At 37.1% G+C, this 20,274-nt stretch overlaps 1 protein-coding gene across 9 annotated transcripts in view; it reads right to left on the bottom strand.

Moving 5' to 3' along the window:
• Positions 1–20,274, bottom strand: part of MARK1 (microtubule affinity regulating kinase 1) — a 62,367-nt gene that overhangs the window by 17,931 nt on the left and 24,162 nt on the right. For 7 of the 9 annotated variants that reach the window (XM_037405567.1, XM_037405563.1, XM_037405564.1 and 4 more), the window contains exons 2-9: positions 19,128–19,331; positions 18,372–18,425; positions 10,485–10,533; positions 9,257–9,322; positions 8,195–8,265; positions 7,140–7,196; positions 3,065–3,301; positions 2,856–2,975 (exon numbers count right to left, since the gene is read on the bottom strand). In XM_037405567.1, coding sequence (XP_037261464.1) covers positions 2,856–2,975; positions 3,065–3,301; positions 7,140–7,196; positions 8,195–8,265; positions 9,257–9,322; positions 10,485–10,533; positions 18,372–18,425; positions 19,128–19,331 — 858 coding nt within the window. Of the gene's footprint in view, positions 1–2,855; positions 2,976–3,064; positions 3,302–7,139; positions 7,197–8,194; positions 8,266–9,256; positions 9,323–9,891; positions 10,024–10,484; positions 10,534–18,371; positions 18,426–19,127; positions 19,332–20,274 lie in introns of those variants that run through there. The other 2 variants (XM_037405571.1, XR_005106977.1) reach the window with 2 other exon arrangements.

Raw genomic sequence — 20,274 nt, 5'->3', positions numbered from 1 at the left:
CCGTAACCAAAGAGTACTATATAGTATCTACAATTACAAATTTTTTTAAAGATACTGTTAAATCTGAAGTTTAAGCACAATGAGGTGTTTGGATGACAGGAATCACACTGCTCAAATCCTGCCACCCTTTCTTGATCCTTCTGGAACTAATAGGTTAACCCAACAGCTCCCACTTAAGAGTTTTTCATGTCTCTTCGGTAGGTGGATTTATAATTCAATGTAATCTGCTCTAGCATTCCACCTGCTAAACATCTGAACTTTTGCTAGCTTCTGTCTTTTAAATACATGATCTCATAGGCATACTAAGTTACTGTACAACTCCTACAACAGGCTCTTACAATCAAGCGTTTTGAAGTGACAGAAATGATCCCATTCCAGGTTCACTACTACGTCTGTGTAAGTTCAGCTGGGCTTCCAGTCAGCAGATCAAAAAGTAGTAGCCTAGCAGCCTTGGTCAGGGTATTAAAAGGTCCGACCCAAACTGTATTCCTTAATGATCAACCCAAACTGAATTTCAACCAACCAGATATTATTGATGAGGTTTCCTTCAATTCTCAGGAAAACTGTCTAATAAAGACCTGGACTTGCTCAAGACCTGTCTGTCTCAGTATTACCCGCTTTACTACTCTTTGTAAGCGTAAATCTGCTCTGTAGGTATTTCACATTGTGTTGCTTCAGAAGACTGGGGCGGGGGCGGGCAGGGAGGAATTTGTTGAAATGCTGATAATTAAGAGAGGTCCACATATTTTCTGTCAATGCATTTTTCCCATCTCTTCCTGTGAAGATTGACTGTTTTACAACAACATTCTCTTGCTTCTGAAATGTTTTGTCTCTGTTACAACCATGAAAAAGACTAGGCAAACCATTTAAATAAGATTTGCCTGGTCCTTACCAGAGGAAAAGTGCCAAGCCTAACTCATACGGTACTGATCCTGTGTCAGTCTCAGCTTTGAGGCTAATGTGACTGACAAACATTGTATTGGTCTGCGAAAAACATGAATGGGAACTGGGCAGGTGTATGGCTGGGACTGAGCAAGTAATTAAAAGACAAAGCACAAAAGTCCCCCTACCTAAGGTGATGTTGTCTTTCTACCTTTAGAAACTTAATAAATATGAACTTTCATTGTAAATATGCGTTTTTAGGAAGTGCTCAGACAGAAGAAATAGTAATTTCTTTCTAAAGCATGCATCATAGCATTCTAATACAAGAAACGTGATTTCAGGAACATTAGTTTAAAAAAAGTTTATGATGCTTCTCTTCCTCAGATTAGCATACTGATCAATACCCGTTATCATCAGCATTTTGGTACTGGCTCAAGACCCCCTGTTACACATAACACTTAGTTCCTCTCAATCTGACAACTACACCGTTCCAGTGAAGCTGCTATCCAACACCTTTTTCCAGGGATGGGAAGGAATTTTAGAAGAACTGGATAACACTGTAATATCTATAATGAAAGTGAAATCAGGTCTGAAGAGAAACTGCTGAAAATCCAGAGGAAAGGTCAATAAAAGGAAAATCTATTTTCCTAAAACTTAAACACACCACAGGAAACAAGTGATCTTTCACCATCTTTGAGTGACTACGCTCTTACCGTTTTGACCTCTAGACAGTAATAAATGCAACATAACTAGTGAATATCAGTAAAGTAGAAGCCACCATTCACTATTCTCTTCAGCACAGATTTTATCCAAGTTAAGACTATTTATAACAAGTAACAAATCAGCATCAGCTCGAAATGTTACACGCAGACAGAGCTCAGTGAATGCATGCTTCCTTGCACAGGTAGCATCCATGCCAGGAAGCATAAGTCATGCCACTACAAATAAAAAGCTGCTTAAATGGGATTTATTCTCTGGAACACCATCCACTGCTGCGCAAGTATGCACAGAAAGATGAAACAAAAGTCACTGGTGATTAACTCATGCAAATACTATTTTAAAACCGTTCTATTTATCTTCTGCTCTACTTTCATCTCTATGGTAAATAGATGTTATTTAAAAGTCTCTCTTCATGAAAGAATTCAGAAAATAGAACACAGCAGCATTTAGAGTGAACTCTACACAAAATATTTGTTATCAGCTTCAGAGTTATCCGGCAAGTATATACCACTACAGCAATCCTGAACAAAACAGCCCCTTAAAAACACTGAACCTTTCAGACACCTCACAAGTTATGCACAGATCTTCTCTGCATACCACAAAAAGAAAACCCAATTTACTAACAAAAAAAATTAATAATAACTGTAACTCCCTAGAAATCCTCAAAACAGATACCAGAAGGGGGAAAAGAAAGGACTGAACAGAAATAACTAGCAGTTATTAGCTTATCATTCAAAGAGTTCTTTGTTTTAGTGCCATAATACAGATAAACACTCACAAAAACCCCCACATAGTTTTCTATCACAGCTGTTCTTCTTGCATCTATCCTTTTTAAGAAGTCATGCTGGAAGTGGTAAGTTAATTCATAAATGCCTATGGTACTGCCTGCTGCTGGTTTTTGTTTTTCTGAAAAACTCCAAGAAGGTATTTACAATCTTGTCCTACTTTCCACATATTTTGAACTAGCTTCATTATCTGACTGAAACAAGTGGGAGAAGTTTGCACTTTGAAACACTCTTAAATGATAGTCTTTAGTGAGCTGCAATTAAGGTTAGACTTTCATTCATTAACACTTTCTATTTTCAAGCTGCACTGTTTCTGGGACATTTCCTCAATTTTTTTCAACAAGACTTGTGGGCCCTTAAAACAGGAAGAAGGTACCTATTGTGAAAAATAAAGAAGTCTTAAGCAATTATCCTGTTTTGTCCTTTCTTAATCTGAACCCCCTTTTTTTCCAAGATGAAATTACTTACTTCCAAGCTGCCTCGTTTTATTGGGTTCAGTACTAGTAGCTTCTTAAGTAGATTTTCACAGTCTGTGGACATATAGAATGGAATGCGGTACTTCCCCCTCAGTACTCGCTCCCTCAGTTCCTTTAAAACAAAGTTTTAAAAGGTGAGCCTTCTAATGACATAGAAGTTTTAAAGAGAGTAAAAGCCAAGCTTTCATATTGTAACTGTACCTTTAAATTCTGACCATCAAATGGCAATGATCCACTCACTAGCGTGTACAAAATCACCCCAAGGCTCCACACATCCACTTCAGGACCATCGTATTTCTTTCCTTGGAAAAGTTCAGGAGCGGCATAAGGCGGGCTTCCACAAAACGTGTCCAGTTTATTACCAACTGTAAATTCATTACTAAAACCAAAGTCTGCAATTTTAATGTTCATGTCTGCATCAAGCAGAAGGTTTTCTGCCTAAGAGAAAAACAAAAGAGGAAAAGGACAATTTATGTATCAGAATAACATCAATATATTACAGTGTATCATTTACCACTAAATGCAAAGATGTTTCTTCTTCTAAAGTGGTTCACATCTGTATCCTTCTTGCAGAACAAAAGAAATTAATCCCCCTGAATACATTACAAAGATTGAAAATGACTATGTTTACTCAGGAAAATGTAAGTGTTAAAAGCAGCTAAACAGACTTAAGTCAGCTAGTGAGTCAACTAGGAAGATTTTCTTTTCTGGAAGAAGTAACTTAGTTCAGCTTTAGACAGAAGTATCTAGGCATCTCAGAATAGCAGTTTCAGATTTTGACAGGTTCATGCCAATTTCTGATGCCAAGGAGCATAAATCTAATCCCAAACACCACCTACCATTTTGGTGGGGTAAACGTTAGAAGGGATTTAAGACTTTGAAAGAAAATCTCTTCTGCTTACAAGATGAAACACTTCAAGCTACGTGCTGTATCTTAGCATTCTGTACCAGAAAATTCTCTCCCCTTTGTTATCAATGTTTGCTTTAGCAGTAACACCACCAAGGTGTTTAACACGCAAGTATTACATTGTGTATGAAAAAATGCACGTATTATACATCTAAGAATATTAATGCCTGTGCAGCAATCACCATGTGAATGCAATGCGTCACACAGATGCAAGTATTCCGGAACCTGGAGAATCAGTAAACAGAATCTTATACTTAGTATCAAAGGTAGGTCAGATGATTAAAAGAGCTAGGTCAGAGAAATACTGATACATTACCGGAAAAAACCAAAGTGCATTTCTCACAGCGCAAGGATGCTATGCAAGGAGCGCAGCAGAACTGGGCCATGTTCACTCGTATAACTGGGACCCAGCTCCCGATCTGCTTATCAGCAACACAGGAGCAGCACTGAGCAGTGCAGGAATCCTTCTTTTTCAGCAAGAGGACAGAGACATTTAACCAGAGCAGAGGACTCACCTAATTGCCAAACATCAGTTTTATAGCAAACACAGACACCTGTCATTGGATGTTGCACTCAGAATTGAGCTCACAAAATAAAAAAAGTCTTAGGTCAGGATCGGAGAAGCAGCAATAAATTTGTTAGTTGCTTTTATTAAAAGGGTAAACAATCTTGTTTGCATGCATTTTTTTTAAAATTTTGTTTTTATTTTTAAAAATTTCACTTGCACTCAATGAACAGAACAGGAGACAATTGGCTACCAGTATATCAAGGCAATAGCTACGTGAGAATTCAGCCTTTATCAGGAAAAAAAACACAGCCCATTTTTACAAACTAACTTTCCTGGAAAATATTTTATTTTCTCAATTCATGACCTGTAATCTCAGCTGGTTCCAGCTGATGTGCCTGCAGACAGACTCACAGAGATATTTTCCAGATTTGACAGCCTTCTACATTACTGCACAAAGACTTCATTCTCCTTGTGGTGAAAACATAACTGTCAGTGCAGCTGCTCTGCGATTACAATAGTCCTCCCAGTTCAACAGTACTCTGCTACCCAAGTACCCCATGCTTTTAGGTTTCTTACTTCAAACACACATACCAAAACCCCCTTTTTAATATGCCAAATACAAAGACTGTGCTTTTGTTGGTTACATGCTCAGAGCAAAAAATATTAACAGTCACTGAAAAGGTAAGATAAGTTCTGTGCATCACAGGATAAGCCAAGTTGGAATTGGTTGTAGGCCTTTCTATGCAAGCTGTTTATCATCACAGAAAATTAAAAGGACACAGTTTAAGTACCCACAGGCCTTGCACTCACTCCTCTTCTGCCAGAATAGCCTGGACAAGCTTCCACAATTTCTTGTGCTTCTTCCTAGTTTAAAGTAACTTACATTTGATAGAATTTACCCTTTCTGATATTAAGGCCAAAAAGGCTTATCAAAAATCTCCAAAGTGCTGCCAGACATCCGCCCTGCGATACCAACAGTGTCAATTGGTCGGCATGCTGATAGCATTGAGAAAGTCAACAGAGGCAGATACAAAAGCAGACACAACTTTAAAGTTGCTTCTGCCTTCTCTGCAGCTCCATGAGAAGAGTTTTAAGTAAAACAGAGATAACACATAACATTTGAAAAGAAGAGAAAGTGAGAACACCTCCTCAAAGCCAGATGTTTAGGCCTTTTTTCTTTGGGTAATGTATTTTTCATTGGCTAGGCTGAATGGCTCTCAATCACATCACAGCACCACGCTTAACTTTTCAAATTAGTCTAGCACAACTCCATCCAAGAGAGGACAGAGAGAGAAAAGCAGGCAAAGACATTATTTTGGAGCCTGCCTGCCTGTCTTGCAAATAGGAAGGAGTTCAGCAGCAGAGGACTCGTGACAGATGGTAAAAGGGATCCTGTGCGAACACTGCGAAGCGGTTTTGGATAGTCCTGTGACCAACGCGGTGAGCTGTACGCGTGCTATGGAACTAAGAAATGAGAGAAGGGTTGGAGGTTGTAACGGGCTCTGGGAGGAAGAGCGAGATGCAGGATGCTAAATAACTGCAGGGTTTAGTGCAGTAAGGCTCACTAACATAGCTGGGCTGAGCAAGCCGATGCCAGATAAGCAGGCAGAGAGGGCTAGCTCCCTACTGCCAGCCAAGCACAGGGCTGAGACAACCAGTGAAAGCGGCTTATCCAGCCAAGCCAATAGGTCCCTAGGCGCAGCCTTCTGGAAAGCTCAACAACAGTGGCTGCAGTAAGCTCCAGGGAGCTTGACAAAACATTCATGGGCTTCAAACCACCATGCAAGTTGGGGAGGAATTTTTTTAATTAAGATTTCAATGAGATCCAGCCCTTTCCTTCCTTGCATTCTGACTTCAGAGTGGCCAGGCACCTCCTTCATTGTCAGATGACAATGGTCGTGGGGCAGGTAGGACTCCGCAGAAAAAGATGCATTATCCAGCACCATATGCACACGCAGGAGCTGGCAGATTGACAGGTATTAGGGAACAGATTTGTGAGAAAGAGGTTGTAAGCATGCTGCAGTTTATTAAAAGCAAGTTAAGACAAAAGATACTAGTGAAAAAAAACTCCCTTAGGAATTATTCAACCTCAGTTTTTCACAAGTATTTAGATACATCAGTAAAAAAAGAACCTACACCAATATCTTCTTTGTAAATGTACAAGACGAAAGCAAGAGCACAAGCCAACTTTTAAGCAGGTGAAGCTCTTGTGTCCACGTCCCATGGTTTCTAAACCTGGCACTAAGACAACTTCAGGTTGAAGGCTTAGGTTGTACCTGCAATGGCTGAACTCTTTAACAGGGTCTGGTACATTTATACAGATAGATATATCAGAAAGCATCAAAAAAAGAAAAACCAGCCAGGAAGTCCAACTTATTTCTGTTTACATTTGATTTATTTTCTGTCTGAATTAAACACTAGAGCATAAACCAGAAGTTCAAATGGATTAAAAACCTAATATATTTCTTACGAATCATGAAGAAAAGATCATTTTAAGTATCTTGCAATATATTTTAACTGAAAATATTTTAATTAAGTAGTGCTGACTGGTATCACCGAACTTCTGTAGCTTCGCAGTGTAGATATCTGCATGCCAGCAGTTATAATTCTCTGGAGAGCAAGTCTTTTTCTTAAAGCCAAAACTGGAATGAAAGTAACACATGTTCTATTCTTGTCTCCCCTGCTCTACCAGGCAAACTACACCATTTTTGTGCTTCAGAAAACTGAGAATAAAATATAAGTCATAATTCCCTCATTCACATGTTTGAGGCATTCAGACAGTAGCAAGGACAAGTATATAGAATGAAATTAAGTCATTAATTTCTGCCAAATAGAAAAACGAAAAATAAGTAACAGCCTACCTTAAGATCACGATGAACTATGCATTTCTGATGACAGTACTGCACAGCAGATACAATCTGAAACACCAAGATGATCAGTGAAATACTTTATTTCAATCTCGGTACAAGTTTTCATACATAATTTAGTAATTTTGGTCCTGATACGATCCAATAGGACATAAGGAATTAATAAAAACAGCTTGCATTTTAGAAAAATATTCATGGAAGTTTCATTAAAGCCCAAATAATAAAATTAAGAAGTCCCTAAAAGCAGCTTATTTTCTTATTAAAAAAAAGTTTAATACATACTCCTCAAGGTAATAGGAGAAACATCTATTTTAAATACGGATCACCCAATACCAATAACTATAGAAGAAAATTATTCCATCCCAACCCAACAGCCAGATGTACTGTCTCAGATTTTATCTTCTGAAACATTTGCAGCATACCTCTGCAATTCATCCTTAACAGAACAGTTCCTTCAACATTTTCCTATACATGCATTGCATATATATAACAAAAAACAAGTCCGAAACAGCAAGTTAAAAGCAGTTTCTTTACATGCTAATTACATAACTTAATTCTGAAAAATACCCAATTTTGTTTATTTATCTAATTAAAGCTTTTCACAGAATAATCACTAAAAACAGGGTAAGAAAAAGATTAAGATGAGAAAGTTTGTAATAAGAACATGAAAACTTGTTACAGAATTCCCTTCATATAAAAAGTGTGACATGACACAGCAATACATGTCATTGTATCAACATCTCTAGATAGAACATCTGTTAAAATTCTAAAATACTCAGAAAAGGATTAAAACCTCAAGTGAGTCACAATAAAAAACGTGGCTCTTAGGAACATCCACTAAAAAAGAATGTACAACAGTGTTACTATTTTTAGATAGTACGTAGGAAGCAGTTATTTTTCCCTTCAGGGATTTTTTCCATTCTAGCTTTAATAAACATTATCACAACAATGAATATTTTTTTAAAAGTAAAAGAAGTATGCTCACACTCATCTCTATCTGAAAACACCATAAATAGAAACAAAAGGAAGATTGAATGTTAATTCCATACCTGCCTGAATTTTGCACGAGCCTCTTTCTCTTTCATTCTTCCATGTGCAACTAGGTAGTCAAACACTTCTCCTGACCACGACAAGGACAAAACATCAGTCCTATTGTCCTATTTTATTTTTGACTGTCATGCACAACTGTATCATGCTTGAAAACACCCCCCACCCCCAACCCCCTTTTTCAACAGAAAGGAAATAGAAGCAGCCAGGAAAAATTCCTTTTTACTGTTTGCACTGCATTAAATTTTTCAGACATGTCAAGAAATATAAAAATGGAACCCTCCCTACTAAGGCTTCTTCAATTTTTAAAATTACTTAACACTGCGAAACAAAAAAATAATTTACTTTAATCACAAAAACCCATTCATACTGCATAAGACACACTGGGAAACAGGCAACTTCTTATGTACCAGATTTGTTTCACATCTCTCTAGTGGCTTCACTTAACAAAATTAACTGTATTACTTTTGTTTTTTCCTGCTTCTTCTCTTTCTAACAAAGCTGCTCATATGCCCTTCAGATCCCCATCTTTGTACTGTCTGATGAGTAGCCTTTCCTAGCTGGTCACTAGCCCTGTGGTGGATTCCCTTCCCACACTCAAACATTCCCCATTCAGATGCTAAGCTGCTTCTCAAGCGGGCACCCACTATCCTTTACACTCTTATGATCCTGCTGGTCCCCCTTCCAGTGTTCCTTATTCTCATTCCTCGAGCCTGCCTCTCCAAGTGCTTTGGCACACATTTTCAAAATAAAACAGGGCATCGGTGCTTGCCTAAATGTAGCAGATTAATACTGAGCCAAGTTTTTGCCGGAATCAGTACCAGATTACCTCCCAGCATTCCAGTACAGAATATGAACTACCCTTAAGCACAAGCCTAATAGGTTACAGAACGTGATGCAAGCAAGCAAGTGTGCCCTGGGAGGTCTGCTAGGACTGTTGTGAAGGCCAGACAGGAATAACTGTTTAACCATAAAATCCTTAAATCATGTATTCCTAGGCATGCAACTAGCACAGTTTTCTATATTGCAGTTTATCCTTAAATCAGAATTAACAATCTACTTACCACCACTGGCATACTCCATTACCAAATACAACGTCTTTTCAGTTTCAATAACTTCAAATAATTTTACTGTAAGAAAAATGAATGAGAGAGAGATTGCAGCAGGGAGCAAAAGCACAGCACAAAACCCCTATACTCATTAAGTGAGTATACTTTATGGCCAGTGATAACACTAAACCATAGGAAAACTTTTAATCCTTTAGGTTAGCATTCTTTTGAGGGGGAAAAAAACAAAATTAATTTCTAAATCACGGTTGACAATAAGGCACATTAATTCATCATTTTCTCAAAAGTTTATGCATACTGTACAAACAAGGTCATGCTGAAATTAGGGTTTAATTTGACACAGACATCTTTAAGATTATACAAACCTTCCCGGATTCACTAGTAAACTGCTCCCAGTTAGAAATCTGAGATTCTGACCAACTGAAAACTGAGTGGATACCAGAAACGTTAAGTCTGAAAGACTTTCCTCAGATTGTAATAGTAACCACTCATTTAAAAACACACACACGCCCACCGCCACCCCCAAGAAAACAAAAAACAGCGGAAGCTAAGAATGCTGGAAAAGCAACAAACAATTCAAGGGATGAGAAGGGAGTGCCTAGCATGTAATAACTTGTACACCTCATCCATACCTTGTATGCAACAAGCCCTCTGGCCAATTCAGGACCATTAACTGTCTCTGGAACAAGACTGTCCAGCCCTCCTCAGCCAGAAGAATTGTCATCACAAAGTAGGGCCCTGAAGCTGTGGGGTAGGTGAAAGAACTAAAGCAGAAAGGGAAAATTACATACTTTGTAATTCTAATTTTCTGGAAATATCAGTCAACGGGAGTCTTTCCTAGACTGAACTAATGGAGTTTTGCTACTTTCACCCAAGAAACTCATGCTTTTTGGCCTCCAGAGTAACTTAAATGGAAGAGGGGAGTTGGGGCCCTCAACAGACTGGACTGCTCAGCATCTCCTACTTTAAAGCTTTTTCGGACTGAGCAGTTTATCTCCTCTGAGCAAAATTCTTGTTTCAAGCACAGTCAATAAAAAGAGGTGAGTGACAATGAAGTATTTACTGAATGCTCATTGTCCTATTATCTCAAAAAAGTTTAACGAACAAAAGCATAACAGTAAAGTACATTCAAATAAAGCCAAAGAGAATAAAATGTAAACAGGATAATTAAAAAAAAAAAAGAAGAAAAAAAAAAAAAGACTTTGCAGAAATGTAAGGTCCCTACCAATATTGGGATGATTCAGTATCTTCATTATTCGTACTTCTCGAAACAACTGTCAAGGAAGCAAGACAATTTTCTTAGTGTGTTTATTAAGGAAAAGTTACACAAGATATGCTATTTTAGATGGCAAAAAGAAGCAACATAACCCCACAGAAAATGGCATTAGCATAAAATACAGATAAATAGAGTGCAATGAACTTCAGAAAACTTAATCTGCATCTTATATGTCACATAAAAATAACCACTACCAACTGCGTATCAAAACCACACCGATCTTTAAGCTTTACATAGACACAGGTAAGTTTTATAGCCCCTTCTGGAATTTCACATTGACCAAACCCAACAGATCATCCACGTAAGTTTTTGTTATATCTCTGCTTCAATTTCTTTGGTGACTTGCAAGTTCAGCTAACTAACTACTCCTGAACACAAACATAACTGTGGGTGAAAATACAAGGTGTAGTACTACAAAAAAGTCAAATGCACAGTTGTTAAAACAGAATGGGGTATCAGGAACCCTGATGTCCCCCCGTCCTACCACTCCACAGAGGTGAAGCAGGCAAGTTCGCTTTTCTCACAAATACCAGATTTTATACTGGGTCTCTCACAGTGATGTCCTGAAGATTTATGATTGATGAAAGACCATTTTATGATCCCAAGTCACATAATTAAGAACAACTGGACAAACTTATAGTTTTAAGTGTATATACTTAAGACAATGGTGGGTTTACTTTTTTTTTTTTAAACCAGAAACAAGAGGTCTTTGCTCTTAAATTTCTAGTACTCCTGGGTTTATTGATTAAATAAGAGGTGAAGCAAGACTAACCTAGGTGCTCAGAGGGAAGAAGGCAAACAAAAGGAATCCAAAATGACTATATAGTTCTGTTACTCTATACTTAAGGCTGTCAATACTGATAAGCTTGCACTGTTTTACTTCAAGTGAACAGCATATCCCCATCATCAAATCTATTTACTCTGCTGCATGCTCTTTAGTCCCGCATTGGGCTGAAGGAAGATGCTGAAAGGAAGGAAGAAAAGCCCACTGGCTTCCACGTAATGCTTACATTTTGGAAACATTTTAGCACTACAGTCCTCCTTAGAGAGAAAAGGCTCAATGCAGAAATGATGTCTCAGAGACAACTCTCTCCATTTTCAAAATCAGTCCCATTTGTTTGGATGCTACCTTTGCAAAACAATGATGCAAGCCAGAGAGCAAACACCTCCTCAAAGACTAGCACTTTAGTTTCTATTTTATGACAGCTGAGGCTACAAGCCTACTTGTCTAAACAAGTAATTAAAACTCTTGTTTAGACAACATTGATGGTTTTTTACTCCATTTGTACAACTTGGTCATAACAGTTCTAAAATTCTGTGGTTATTCTACAAGATTATAGAGCAAAACCTTTTTGAAATCCAGCTTTTGATAGAGTAATATTGCAGTTATTGTTTTACATTATTTAATTATTTCAAGATAGTTACTAACTACTCACCTTATAATTGCCACTAAAACAATTTCAGAGGGAAGCAAAGACTACAAAAGCATTTTTCTGAGAAAACATGAACAGTATGATGCAGTTTGTTCAAAATGTAACACATGGGTATGTAATACTGTGCACTAGAATTAACTTCAGCAAATTCTTGTTGCCTCATAAAGTCAGTTATTTCCAGGAAAAAAACATCATACCAGGCTGTTCTTTGTGCATTTTTTTTCCTTTTTTTGCTAAATATATGAAAGTCTTGCACAAGAAAAAGTTTCTCAGCTAAATCAGTATCAGTTAGTCAGAAACTAACAAATTCAAACCAATAGATGGCACAGCTTCAGAACAGCTTCTAAGCAGGTGTGGGGAAAACTGCAATTTCTGCAGAGGACTGGAAAGTTATTTCATAAATTAACAGTATTAATGCTGGTATAAAAGTTACAGCAATGAGTATGTGTCTTCATAAGCAGGCTTAAAATATTAGACTTCTATAAAAAATAATTTCATATTTAGAAAAAAGATCATTTAAGAAGCAATTTTACGTGTAATGTGAAGCACATAGTAAATAAAAAAGTGCGTTACTGTAATCAATATTCTCACAGATTTTTAAGTTTACTATTGGTTTAAGATTCAAGTTGATTTCACAGTGATATAGTTTGTTCCACACAGTATGCAAATTCTTTCCTCCATAAAGGAAAAAAATCTACTAGGAAATGGACATAAGTCTATTTTCCTCAAGACAGAACAATACTGACCTCTAGCCTGATGCAGATACTTTGTTATATGAAAAAAATACTTACTTGCTCTGGTTCTGAATAGAAGTCATCACCAAGACCCAAAGTATGGGCTTAGGTTTATTTTGCACAAATGCCAATAAAATTCTTTACAACATCTTGTATTATATATCTTGTTGAACAGACATTTTTCAGAAAGCTGAAGTGTATGTTCTCATATAAAAGCAGGTACGCAGTCATGGTGGTCACCATGGGTACATCAAGAGGAAGTTGTTCGTCAGTCTTTCGAAAGAGAGCAGCTATTTTAAGGCAAATTCTAAACGAACTCGAAGTCATGAGGTGAATTTGGGTATTTTCTTGCTGGTTAGCAGCTCAGAGGTGAGCTGCTGCTTTGGGGATTTTTGACTCAAAGGCACTTTTAATGCTGGTCGAAATGCATTTGCATGCTTAGAGCAAGAACTGGACAAGGCTGAAATAGCTGAAGTTATCTTAGGTGATGCTCATCCACACAAATCATGTCAATCATAAGCTGAATGGAAACTGATTATTTTATTTTACAGAGGGGATGGCTTCAGCCTCCCTACAAACATATAAGAGCAGGGCAATAAAGAAATCAGCAGAGTAAGAATTGAAAGAATAGTTGAAATCTTGGAATCTACCTGCAGGTACCTGGCTGACTAAATCCCTTGCCCTGAGAAAAGATTAAAAAAAAAGACCCTAAGTCTTTTAGGTAAAACAAAATTCGTCTCCCAGCTGTCTGCCCACTGCTGAAACTACAGCACACAAGGCAGCCACCTTCACAGGGAGACCTATGTTCCTCAGAATTTGTATTTTGCAGTTGTTACTGGATTCTAACAAGTTCCCAGCAGCTGCTCACTTTGAAACCGACATTTTCAGATCTTTTTCTGAAGTAACTCAGGTCTAGGCACCTTGCAAATTAGGCATATGTAATTTAGGTATTCCGTAATACTGCTACATCACTAAGTCAAGCAGTTTTGCTAAAGCTGCTTGGTGTAACAAATACCTTCCAAAATACCTTCCAACCCAGGAAGAAAGAAATTACTTGAAAGGCTGAAAGAACTGAAATAATGGAACAGCACTGTGCAGAGACCACAAACACAGCCACATTACACCTTGTGTAGTTCCTGGCCCATACAGTCCAAGGGGATGTGTAAGGGTCTCTAAAATGCAGAGTGGGGAGAAAGATCACAGAAGCCTACTTCAGTACAGATGTTCAGACAGCAGAGGGGGAGTGGGATGGAAATTGGGCAAACTGTGCTCTGGAGTCCTGGTGTATATTCAGGATTTTATTTGGTCCAGTATAAATGCACATTTATACAAATTAAAAAAATGCCGGCATTCAGTCCTCCAATTTTCTCTCACAACAGAGAAACAATCTAGAAAATCCCTGAACAATGGATAACACCTGAATAAAAGCATTAATGGTGTTCAGGTGTCAGAGTACATTATTTTACTTTACAACTCTGCATTCCGTGGAGCACTGCTTTGGGAAATCACCCGCTGCCACCTTTCCTCTTGTAGAAGCATGCTGGTCATTAACACTGGTTATGTCAATAACTATGTATTTACAAATAGATGTATCTTTACACAATAGCCACTACACCCCTCAATAACACCCAGGATACATCTCTTCCTTTGTGTACAGTGGTATTAAAACAAGATCATGCCTACCTCCTACAAAAGTTTGTTAATTTTATAGAAATCTGGACAGAACAGTGAGATTAGCTCTCCTTTCACGACAAGGCAAACCATAGGATTATAAAATGCTCTATTTTACTGATAAAAAAATAGTGTGTTCAGAATTCACATGCCTCTATTTTCTTGAGCAGCAGCATACTTCTCTCTCTGAAGGTGGCAAGTGCTCCCTGACTATTGTCCCCCCATCCCACCACACACTTATAGGACTGCTCTTCATTCTTAACCAAGTGCTACCATTCAAAAAAGCTTTCGAACAAGTATCTCCTTGTTGCAAATGGGTTGTAGCCTCAGCTTCACTTAACAGTAGAGGACCGCCAGCACCATACTCAATTCATAGAACTTGGACCTATGGAAAAGGCACAAGGCTTGAACAATTGATTCCTGCTTTTCCAGTTTCATTTTCCAGGGCACAGACTGCAGAAATACAAAGACCTTCTGTCACACCATTGCTAACACTTCTAAATGCTGTCAGGTTGACATCTACATTTAAGATTTACTATTTTAAGTCACTACAATCAAAATAAAAATCTTCAGTTAACCAAAGTTTTTTCTTGCTTTGAAAGATGTGCTTGAATATGTCTCTAGTTTCCAAGTCATTACTGAGAATGGCTGTTGCAAAAAAAGCATAGCTTTCAATAGGTAACATATTGAAGTTGTTCCAAACCTTCTACTTCTTTGTTTCTGTTCTGCTTCTCTTAACAACAGAAAGAACCAAAGTTTGAGGCTTTGGATATGTTTAAAGAATAAAAAGAAGCCTGCTGACCCCTAAAAAGGGAAAATTTGAAATGCCACTTGCTAATAAAACCTATTAGGAAAGCAGCACCTTCTATTCCACTAGCAGTCTGCAGAAGACCAACGGAATGCTATTTCAGAAACATCCCTAGTGAAGCCAGTACAAGACGACACTGTAAAAGTAGCAGACATGCAGAAAATAGAACAGCTATTTTGATATAAATTCCAGTTATGATAAAACTCCAATACTTACCTTTGGGTAAAAATTACAATCATGACAGTGGAAAAAGCTAACTCAGTACAGTATGTTACTATCAAGACAGCAAGTTCACAAAAAAGCCAGCTTTGTCTTCTAAACAGGTGCTCACCGAGTAAGATGGGAACCACATACTGAACAAATTGAAAACAAAATAAAAGGCAGTGACCTTAATTCAACATTGTTTATCTATTTAAATAGATAGAGGTCCTGAAGCAAGAAATGTAATATAACTTAAGACTATCGCATTGCATGCACAAGGATGCAAAGTTAAAAATTCACGAGGTCAGCTTACTTGTGTTGTCTCCTAACATTTGATGGTTTAAGTTAAAATAACTGCATCTGTGAAGTGCCCTGCCCATACTATATGGCATAAACAACATTGGAGTGGTGAAGAACAAACTAAACACTTTCCTTGCTTTCATACCCGTGACTAACTACAGACCCAGCTTGTATGACACTTGCAGCAACTGACGTATGTGCTCAAATATTTCTGTTTACAAAACAGAACAGTGCATGAGAAGCTATGATGCCTCAACTCATTTTACTTAATTAGGTCAGTAGCAAGTACTATGGCGATACCTACTTGCACTTGGCATCCTTTATATTGTAGTGAGCAGAAAGGGGATGGTCTTGTGAATGACCCTGTACCAAAGATCCCTATATTTGTCTTGTTTGATTAACAATAACCAATAGTGGTTGAAAGCCTAAACGTTTTGCTGACCTGCATACAATTTACCCGCTTTGAAGTTCTAGAGACTGTCCTCTCAACTATGCTAATTTAGATGGGTTCACACTCAGGAGTGGTATTTTTGTGGCAGTAACACACTCCAGTATTCCCCTACAGACATTCCTTAGAAAAGTGTCTGTTCCTACTAAAACAATACTACTATTGTAGTATTCTCAACATTACCTCTTGAAATAATAAAAAAAAATAATCGACTACTTAACAATCCTATGTACAGTTAAACCTGATGACAAAATTATAAAATTTCACATTGCAGTGATACTATGTAGAACATGATCACAAACTTTATATAATAGCTCAGTGCAGAAAGAAAAACAGATGACTGCTTTCACAGAACAGAATAAGAATTTTTTATTGTTTTATTTACAATACACAAATGACCTATCAAAATACTAGCAGAAGTAATTTTAAGCATGCTGATGAACCACCCTCCCACCCTTATTTGCTTTAAAAAACTACAGCTGCTTGAATGACTGTGCAAAAAACTGTGCTTAAGCTTACTTAAAAGCTTTCAGGAAATCAATATTCAGCTTCACTCAGAATTCTCAGAAAATTGTAGGAAGCTGAAGACATTTAAAGCTTCAAAACAAAGATTATTTTTTCTGAAAATTACAATCAAAATGTTACAAAGGAAAACTTTGTACAACAAACTATCACTTTCCAGTGTAAGCAGAAGATGCATGGTATAAATATTTCTATTAGCTATTGAAGAAGAATGGAATTGTGGTTAAATGACTAAATTTAACTTCTGTCCTTAGTTCTGCCATAAGATACTTCTAACTGTACCTAAAAACGTTTCTCGTTATCAACTTCCCACTCAAAAAACAAGTTAACAGCAGCAATGTCCTATTACATGAGTATTTTGTGCGCTACTTGTACAGTGTGACAGCATCTTTTGCAGGCTATGAAAGTTTCATTGATACTTGGATTGATTTATTGAATTATTTAGTATTTTTGTGTAAAATACAATATATTTATCATTAAATCAATTATCCCAGAAGTAAGGTGTTCATGCTTAGTTTTCCAGAAAGTTTTATTATTTTTTACCCTCTCATTGCTCACCAATGAGACAAACTCACCCAGCTCTCCAAGTGTAAATACCAAGCTAGGCAGGAAACAAGCTACACGAGCAGCAAAGGATTTCCCCAATATGCTCTGTCACGTACTGCATCTGTGGGTCCCTCTTCACTAGCTCAAATATTAGCAAAGAGATTTGCTTAATACGGGATATAGGACTTAAGGATAGCAAAGCTTTTGCATGGACTCTGCACAGCAGGTTGAATTAAAAAAATAATCCTAAAGAACCCATACTCAAACAAAAATTCTACAGAAGAGAAATTAAAGCCAAGTTGGTTATAACTCCCCATAACCAAAGTTACACAATAAAATAAATGCAATGGCAGGCAGAGATAAAAGAACAGCATTAAGCCCTAGCCTCTTTCTCTCATTCTACAGCTACAGACAGCAGCAGCCTAGTATTTGTAAACAAAAAATATCCCAAATTTTTCCAATAGGCACCCTCCAGTATAACATTTCTGTGCTTCAGCTAAAACCAAACATATGTATAGTTAAATAGTAAAAAACTCCAAATCAAACAAAAAAACCCCCAAGGTTTTGTCAAAACAGTTACTGTAATGGTTATGAAGGATTCTGAGTTTCTATCTACAGGCATGAACAAGAATGTTCTGATTACATTCAGTCATTTTGTCAATTTAGTACATGAAAAGTAATGCCAAAGGTCCCTGGAGTCTGACAGATGTTTTATTCAAGTTGAAATAATATAAAAACAAAGGTAAAAACCCCCAAACATTAAAGCCATGAAAACTGTCACTCTTACAAGTCCACAAAAAACAATTACGACATTAAAGAAAAACCCAAGAAAAATACTATCTTTAACAGCATTACATCTTGATTTAGTATTAAGACAAACTACTTATGTTCCTAATTAGATACAAATTTTATTGTCTGCAAAAAGTAAAGCTTTTGGAGGAAGGAAGAGCAAAGAAGCAATGCTTAGACAGGAACCACACAGAATAACTGCTCTCAGAAAAACTGCACATGCACACTACAGCAAAGACAGTAGCATACTGCTGTCTCCCAAGGCCATATGTACACAAAGATGGGTGTTTAGCAAAGTAAAGGGACCAAATATTTTTGTCAAGTAAATAAAAGATCACAGTTCAACTGTTTATAGAATTTCAGATATTATGGTGTATTTCTTACCTTTTGCAGACTAGTAGGATTTAGCTGGGTTTTATCTATTATTTTCACAGCAACCTTGAGGAAAAAAACAACCAACCATGGATTATTAAACTCAGAAAAAAGTTTGAACAAAAATATACTGCACCTCTGTAAGCAAAAGCATGGATGTGCCTCTATGACATGCATATATATCTGCTTTTATGTATTTTACCACACAAAATTTCCTCACCTATTGGGATCTACCAGCAGGAGCTCAGAACTTTGCCACCCAATGATACCACCAAGGAATCAGTTTTATACTTCTGTCAGTGTTTGGACAGAACAATGTTATCTTGTCCACTGCAAAACCAGGCCCCCCAAACACAAGATCAATGTATCAATAGATTTCAATATCAAGGTTCTATAGATTATAAATATCAATGAAATTATCTATCAATAGATTTCTCTTTGGTTTTGGAAATACTTGGGGATGAACAGGTGCCCTCCCAGGCCCAAAATATCCCTTGATATGCATCAAACTTTTTGTTCTCTTCACCAAGAGGTTACATTTTAAAAAAAGAGGCGAGTGGTTAGAGGGAGAAAACTCGGGCACCTCAGGTAACTTTTCCTATATCCTGAAACAGCCTCTTTGCATCTTCCTTTATGATGACAAAAAATGTGCTTTTTCTATTCAGAAGAGAAAGGTAAAACAATAGCAGAAATACTTATTATAAAGATAGCCAAAGAGAATATAAAAAACACTGTCAGTATTTTTTTTTTCTTTTTTGGAAGGCTTACCTCTCTTCCAGTAAGTACATGTCTTGCCAGTTTCACTTTGGCAAAATTTCCTTTTCCTATTGTTTTCAGTAAGCGATAATTTCCAATGTGAGGATGCTCTTCATTGGTAGACGTAATGGAGTTTCTACATCGGGGAATGTTCTGTCTGCTACTTGACTTGATAGGCTGGACATGTGGTTCAGTGTATCCATCCACAGAGGTATGCTGGAAAGCAGATAAAACAGTTGCAAATTTAGCTACTTGGATTTTAGACAGTTGCAGCAGAATAGACTAAAAGCATAACAAGGTGTAAAGGGAAGTAATTTATTTACTTTCACCATATAATTACTAATTTTGGATGGTAGCCTAAGCAGAATATGCTGTCTTTGGGCTGAGTTTGATGCATGTCTCAAGAAAAAAAAGTCTGCAGAAAGATTCTATCAGCTCCTAAAGTAAAACAAGGAACATCTAGGCAGTAATCAACAAACCATTGCAGACTTTTTTTAAATATGGAACTATGCCAAGCTACACACTATACCACTATGTTGCAAATAAACTTGTCTAATCATAACCAAATTTAGTGTTTTAAAAATACACAGTACAAAAAAATACTTGTACTTTGGCATATTTGGAAACAAGGGTTCACTCAAATTTTTTTTCTTAACTTTCTTCACTTGAACAACATTACGAGAAAGATTTTTTGAGGTAAGTTTTGCTCCCTAAACCTTGGAAGTCACAGAAGTTCTCATTCAAGTGACAAATAACTTACATCTTTATTTAAAAATAATAATTTATTCTTAAAAAGAAAACTCCACAATATCTTGAAAACATACTTTAAATCTCAAAAAGTCTGAAGAACTAAAAGGATGTTATTTTTAATGCATGCCAACCCATCATCCCACATTAAATGTTAGTCACCAAAATCAGCAGTGCTTCTGTACTCTTTTAACTTCCAAGTATGTAAGAGGCAAGATAGAGATGGGGCTTGGAAATGTTCCAAGGAGAAACCAAAGTAAAGGAAGATGTCAATGGGGTGTTAAGTGTTTCAGTATTTCAAATGCTTTCTATGATTAGCGGCAGATGGGTACAAATGTTTAACAAGTAAAATTTAGCCTCTAATCTTATAGATTTTAAGGCAGGCAAAAACTGTAGGTAGAAACAGTGTCTT

Source organism: Falco rusticolus, chromosome 12 (genome assembly GCF_015220075.1).
Source record: "Falco rusticolus isolate bFalRus1 chromosome 12, bFalRus1.pri, whole genome shotgun sequence".
Lineage (NCBI taxonomy): Eukaryota > Metazoa > Chordata > Aves > Falconiformes > Falconidae > Falco > Falco rusticolus.
The sequence above is the reverse complement of the archived record's forward strand: the minus strand, read 5'-3'. Positions and strand labels throughout refer to the sequence as shown.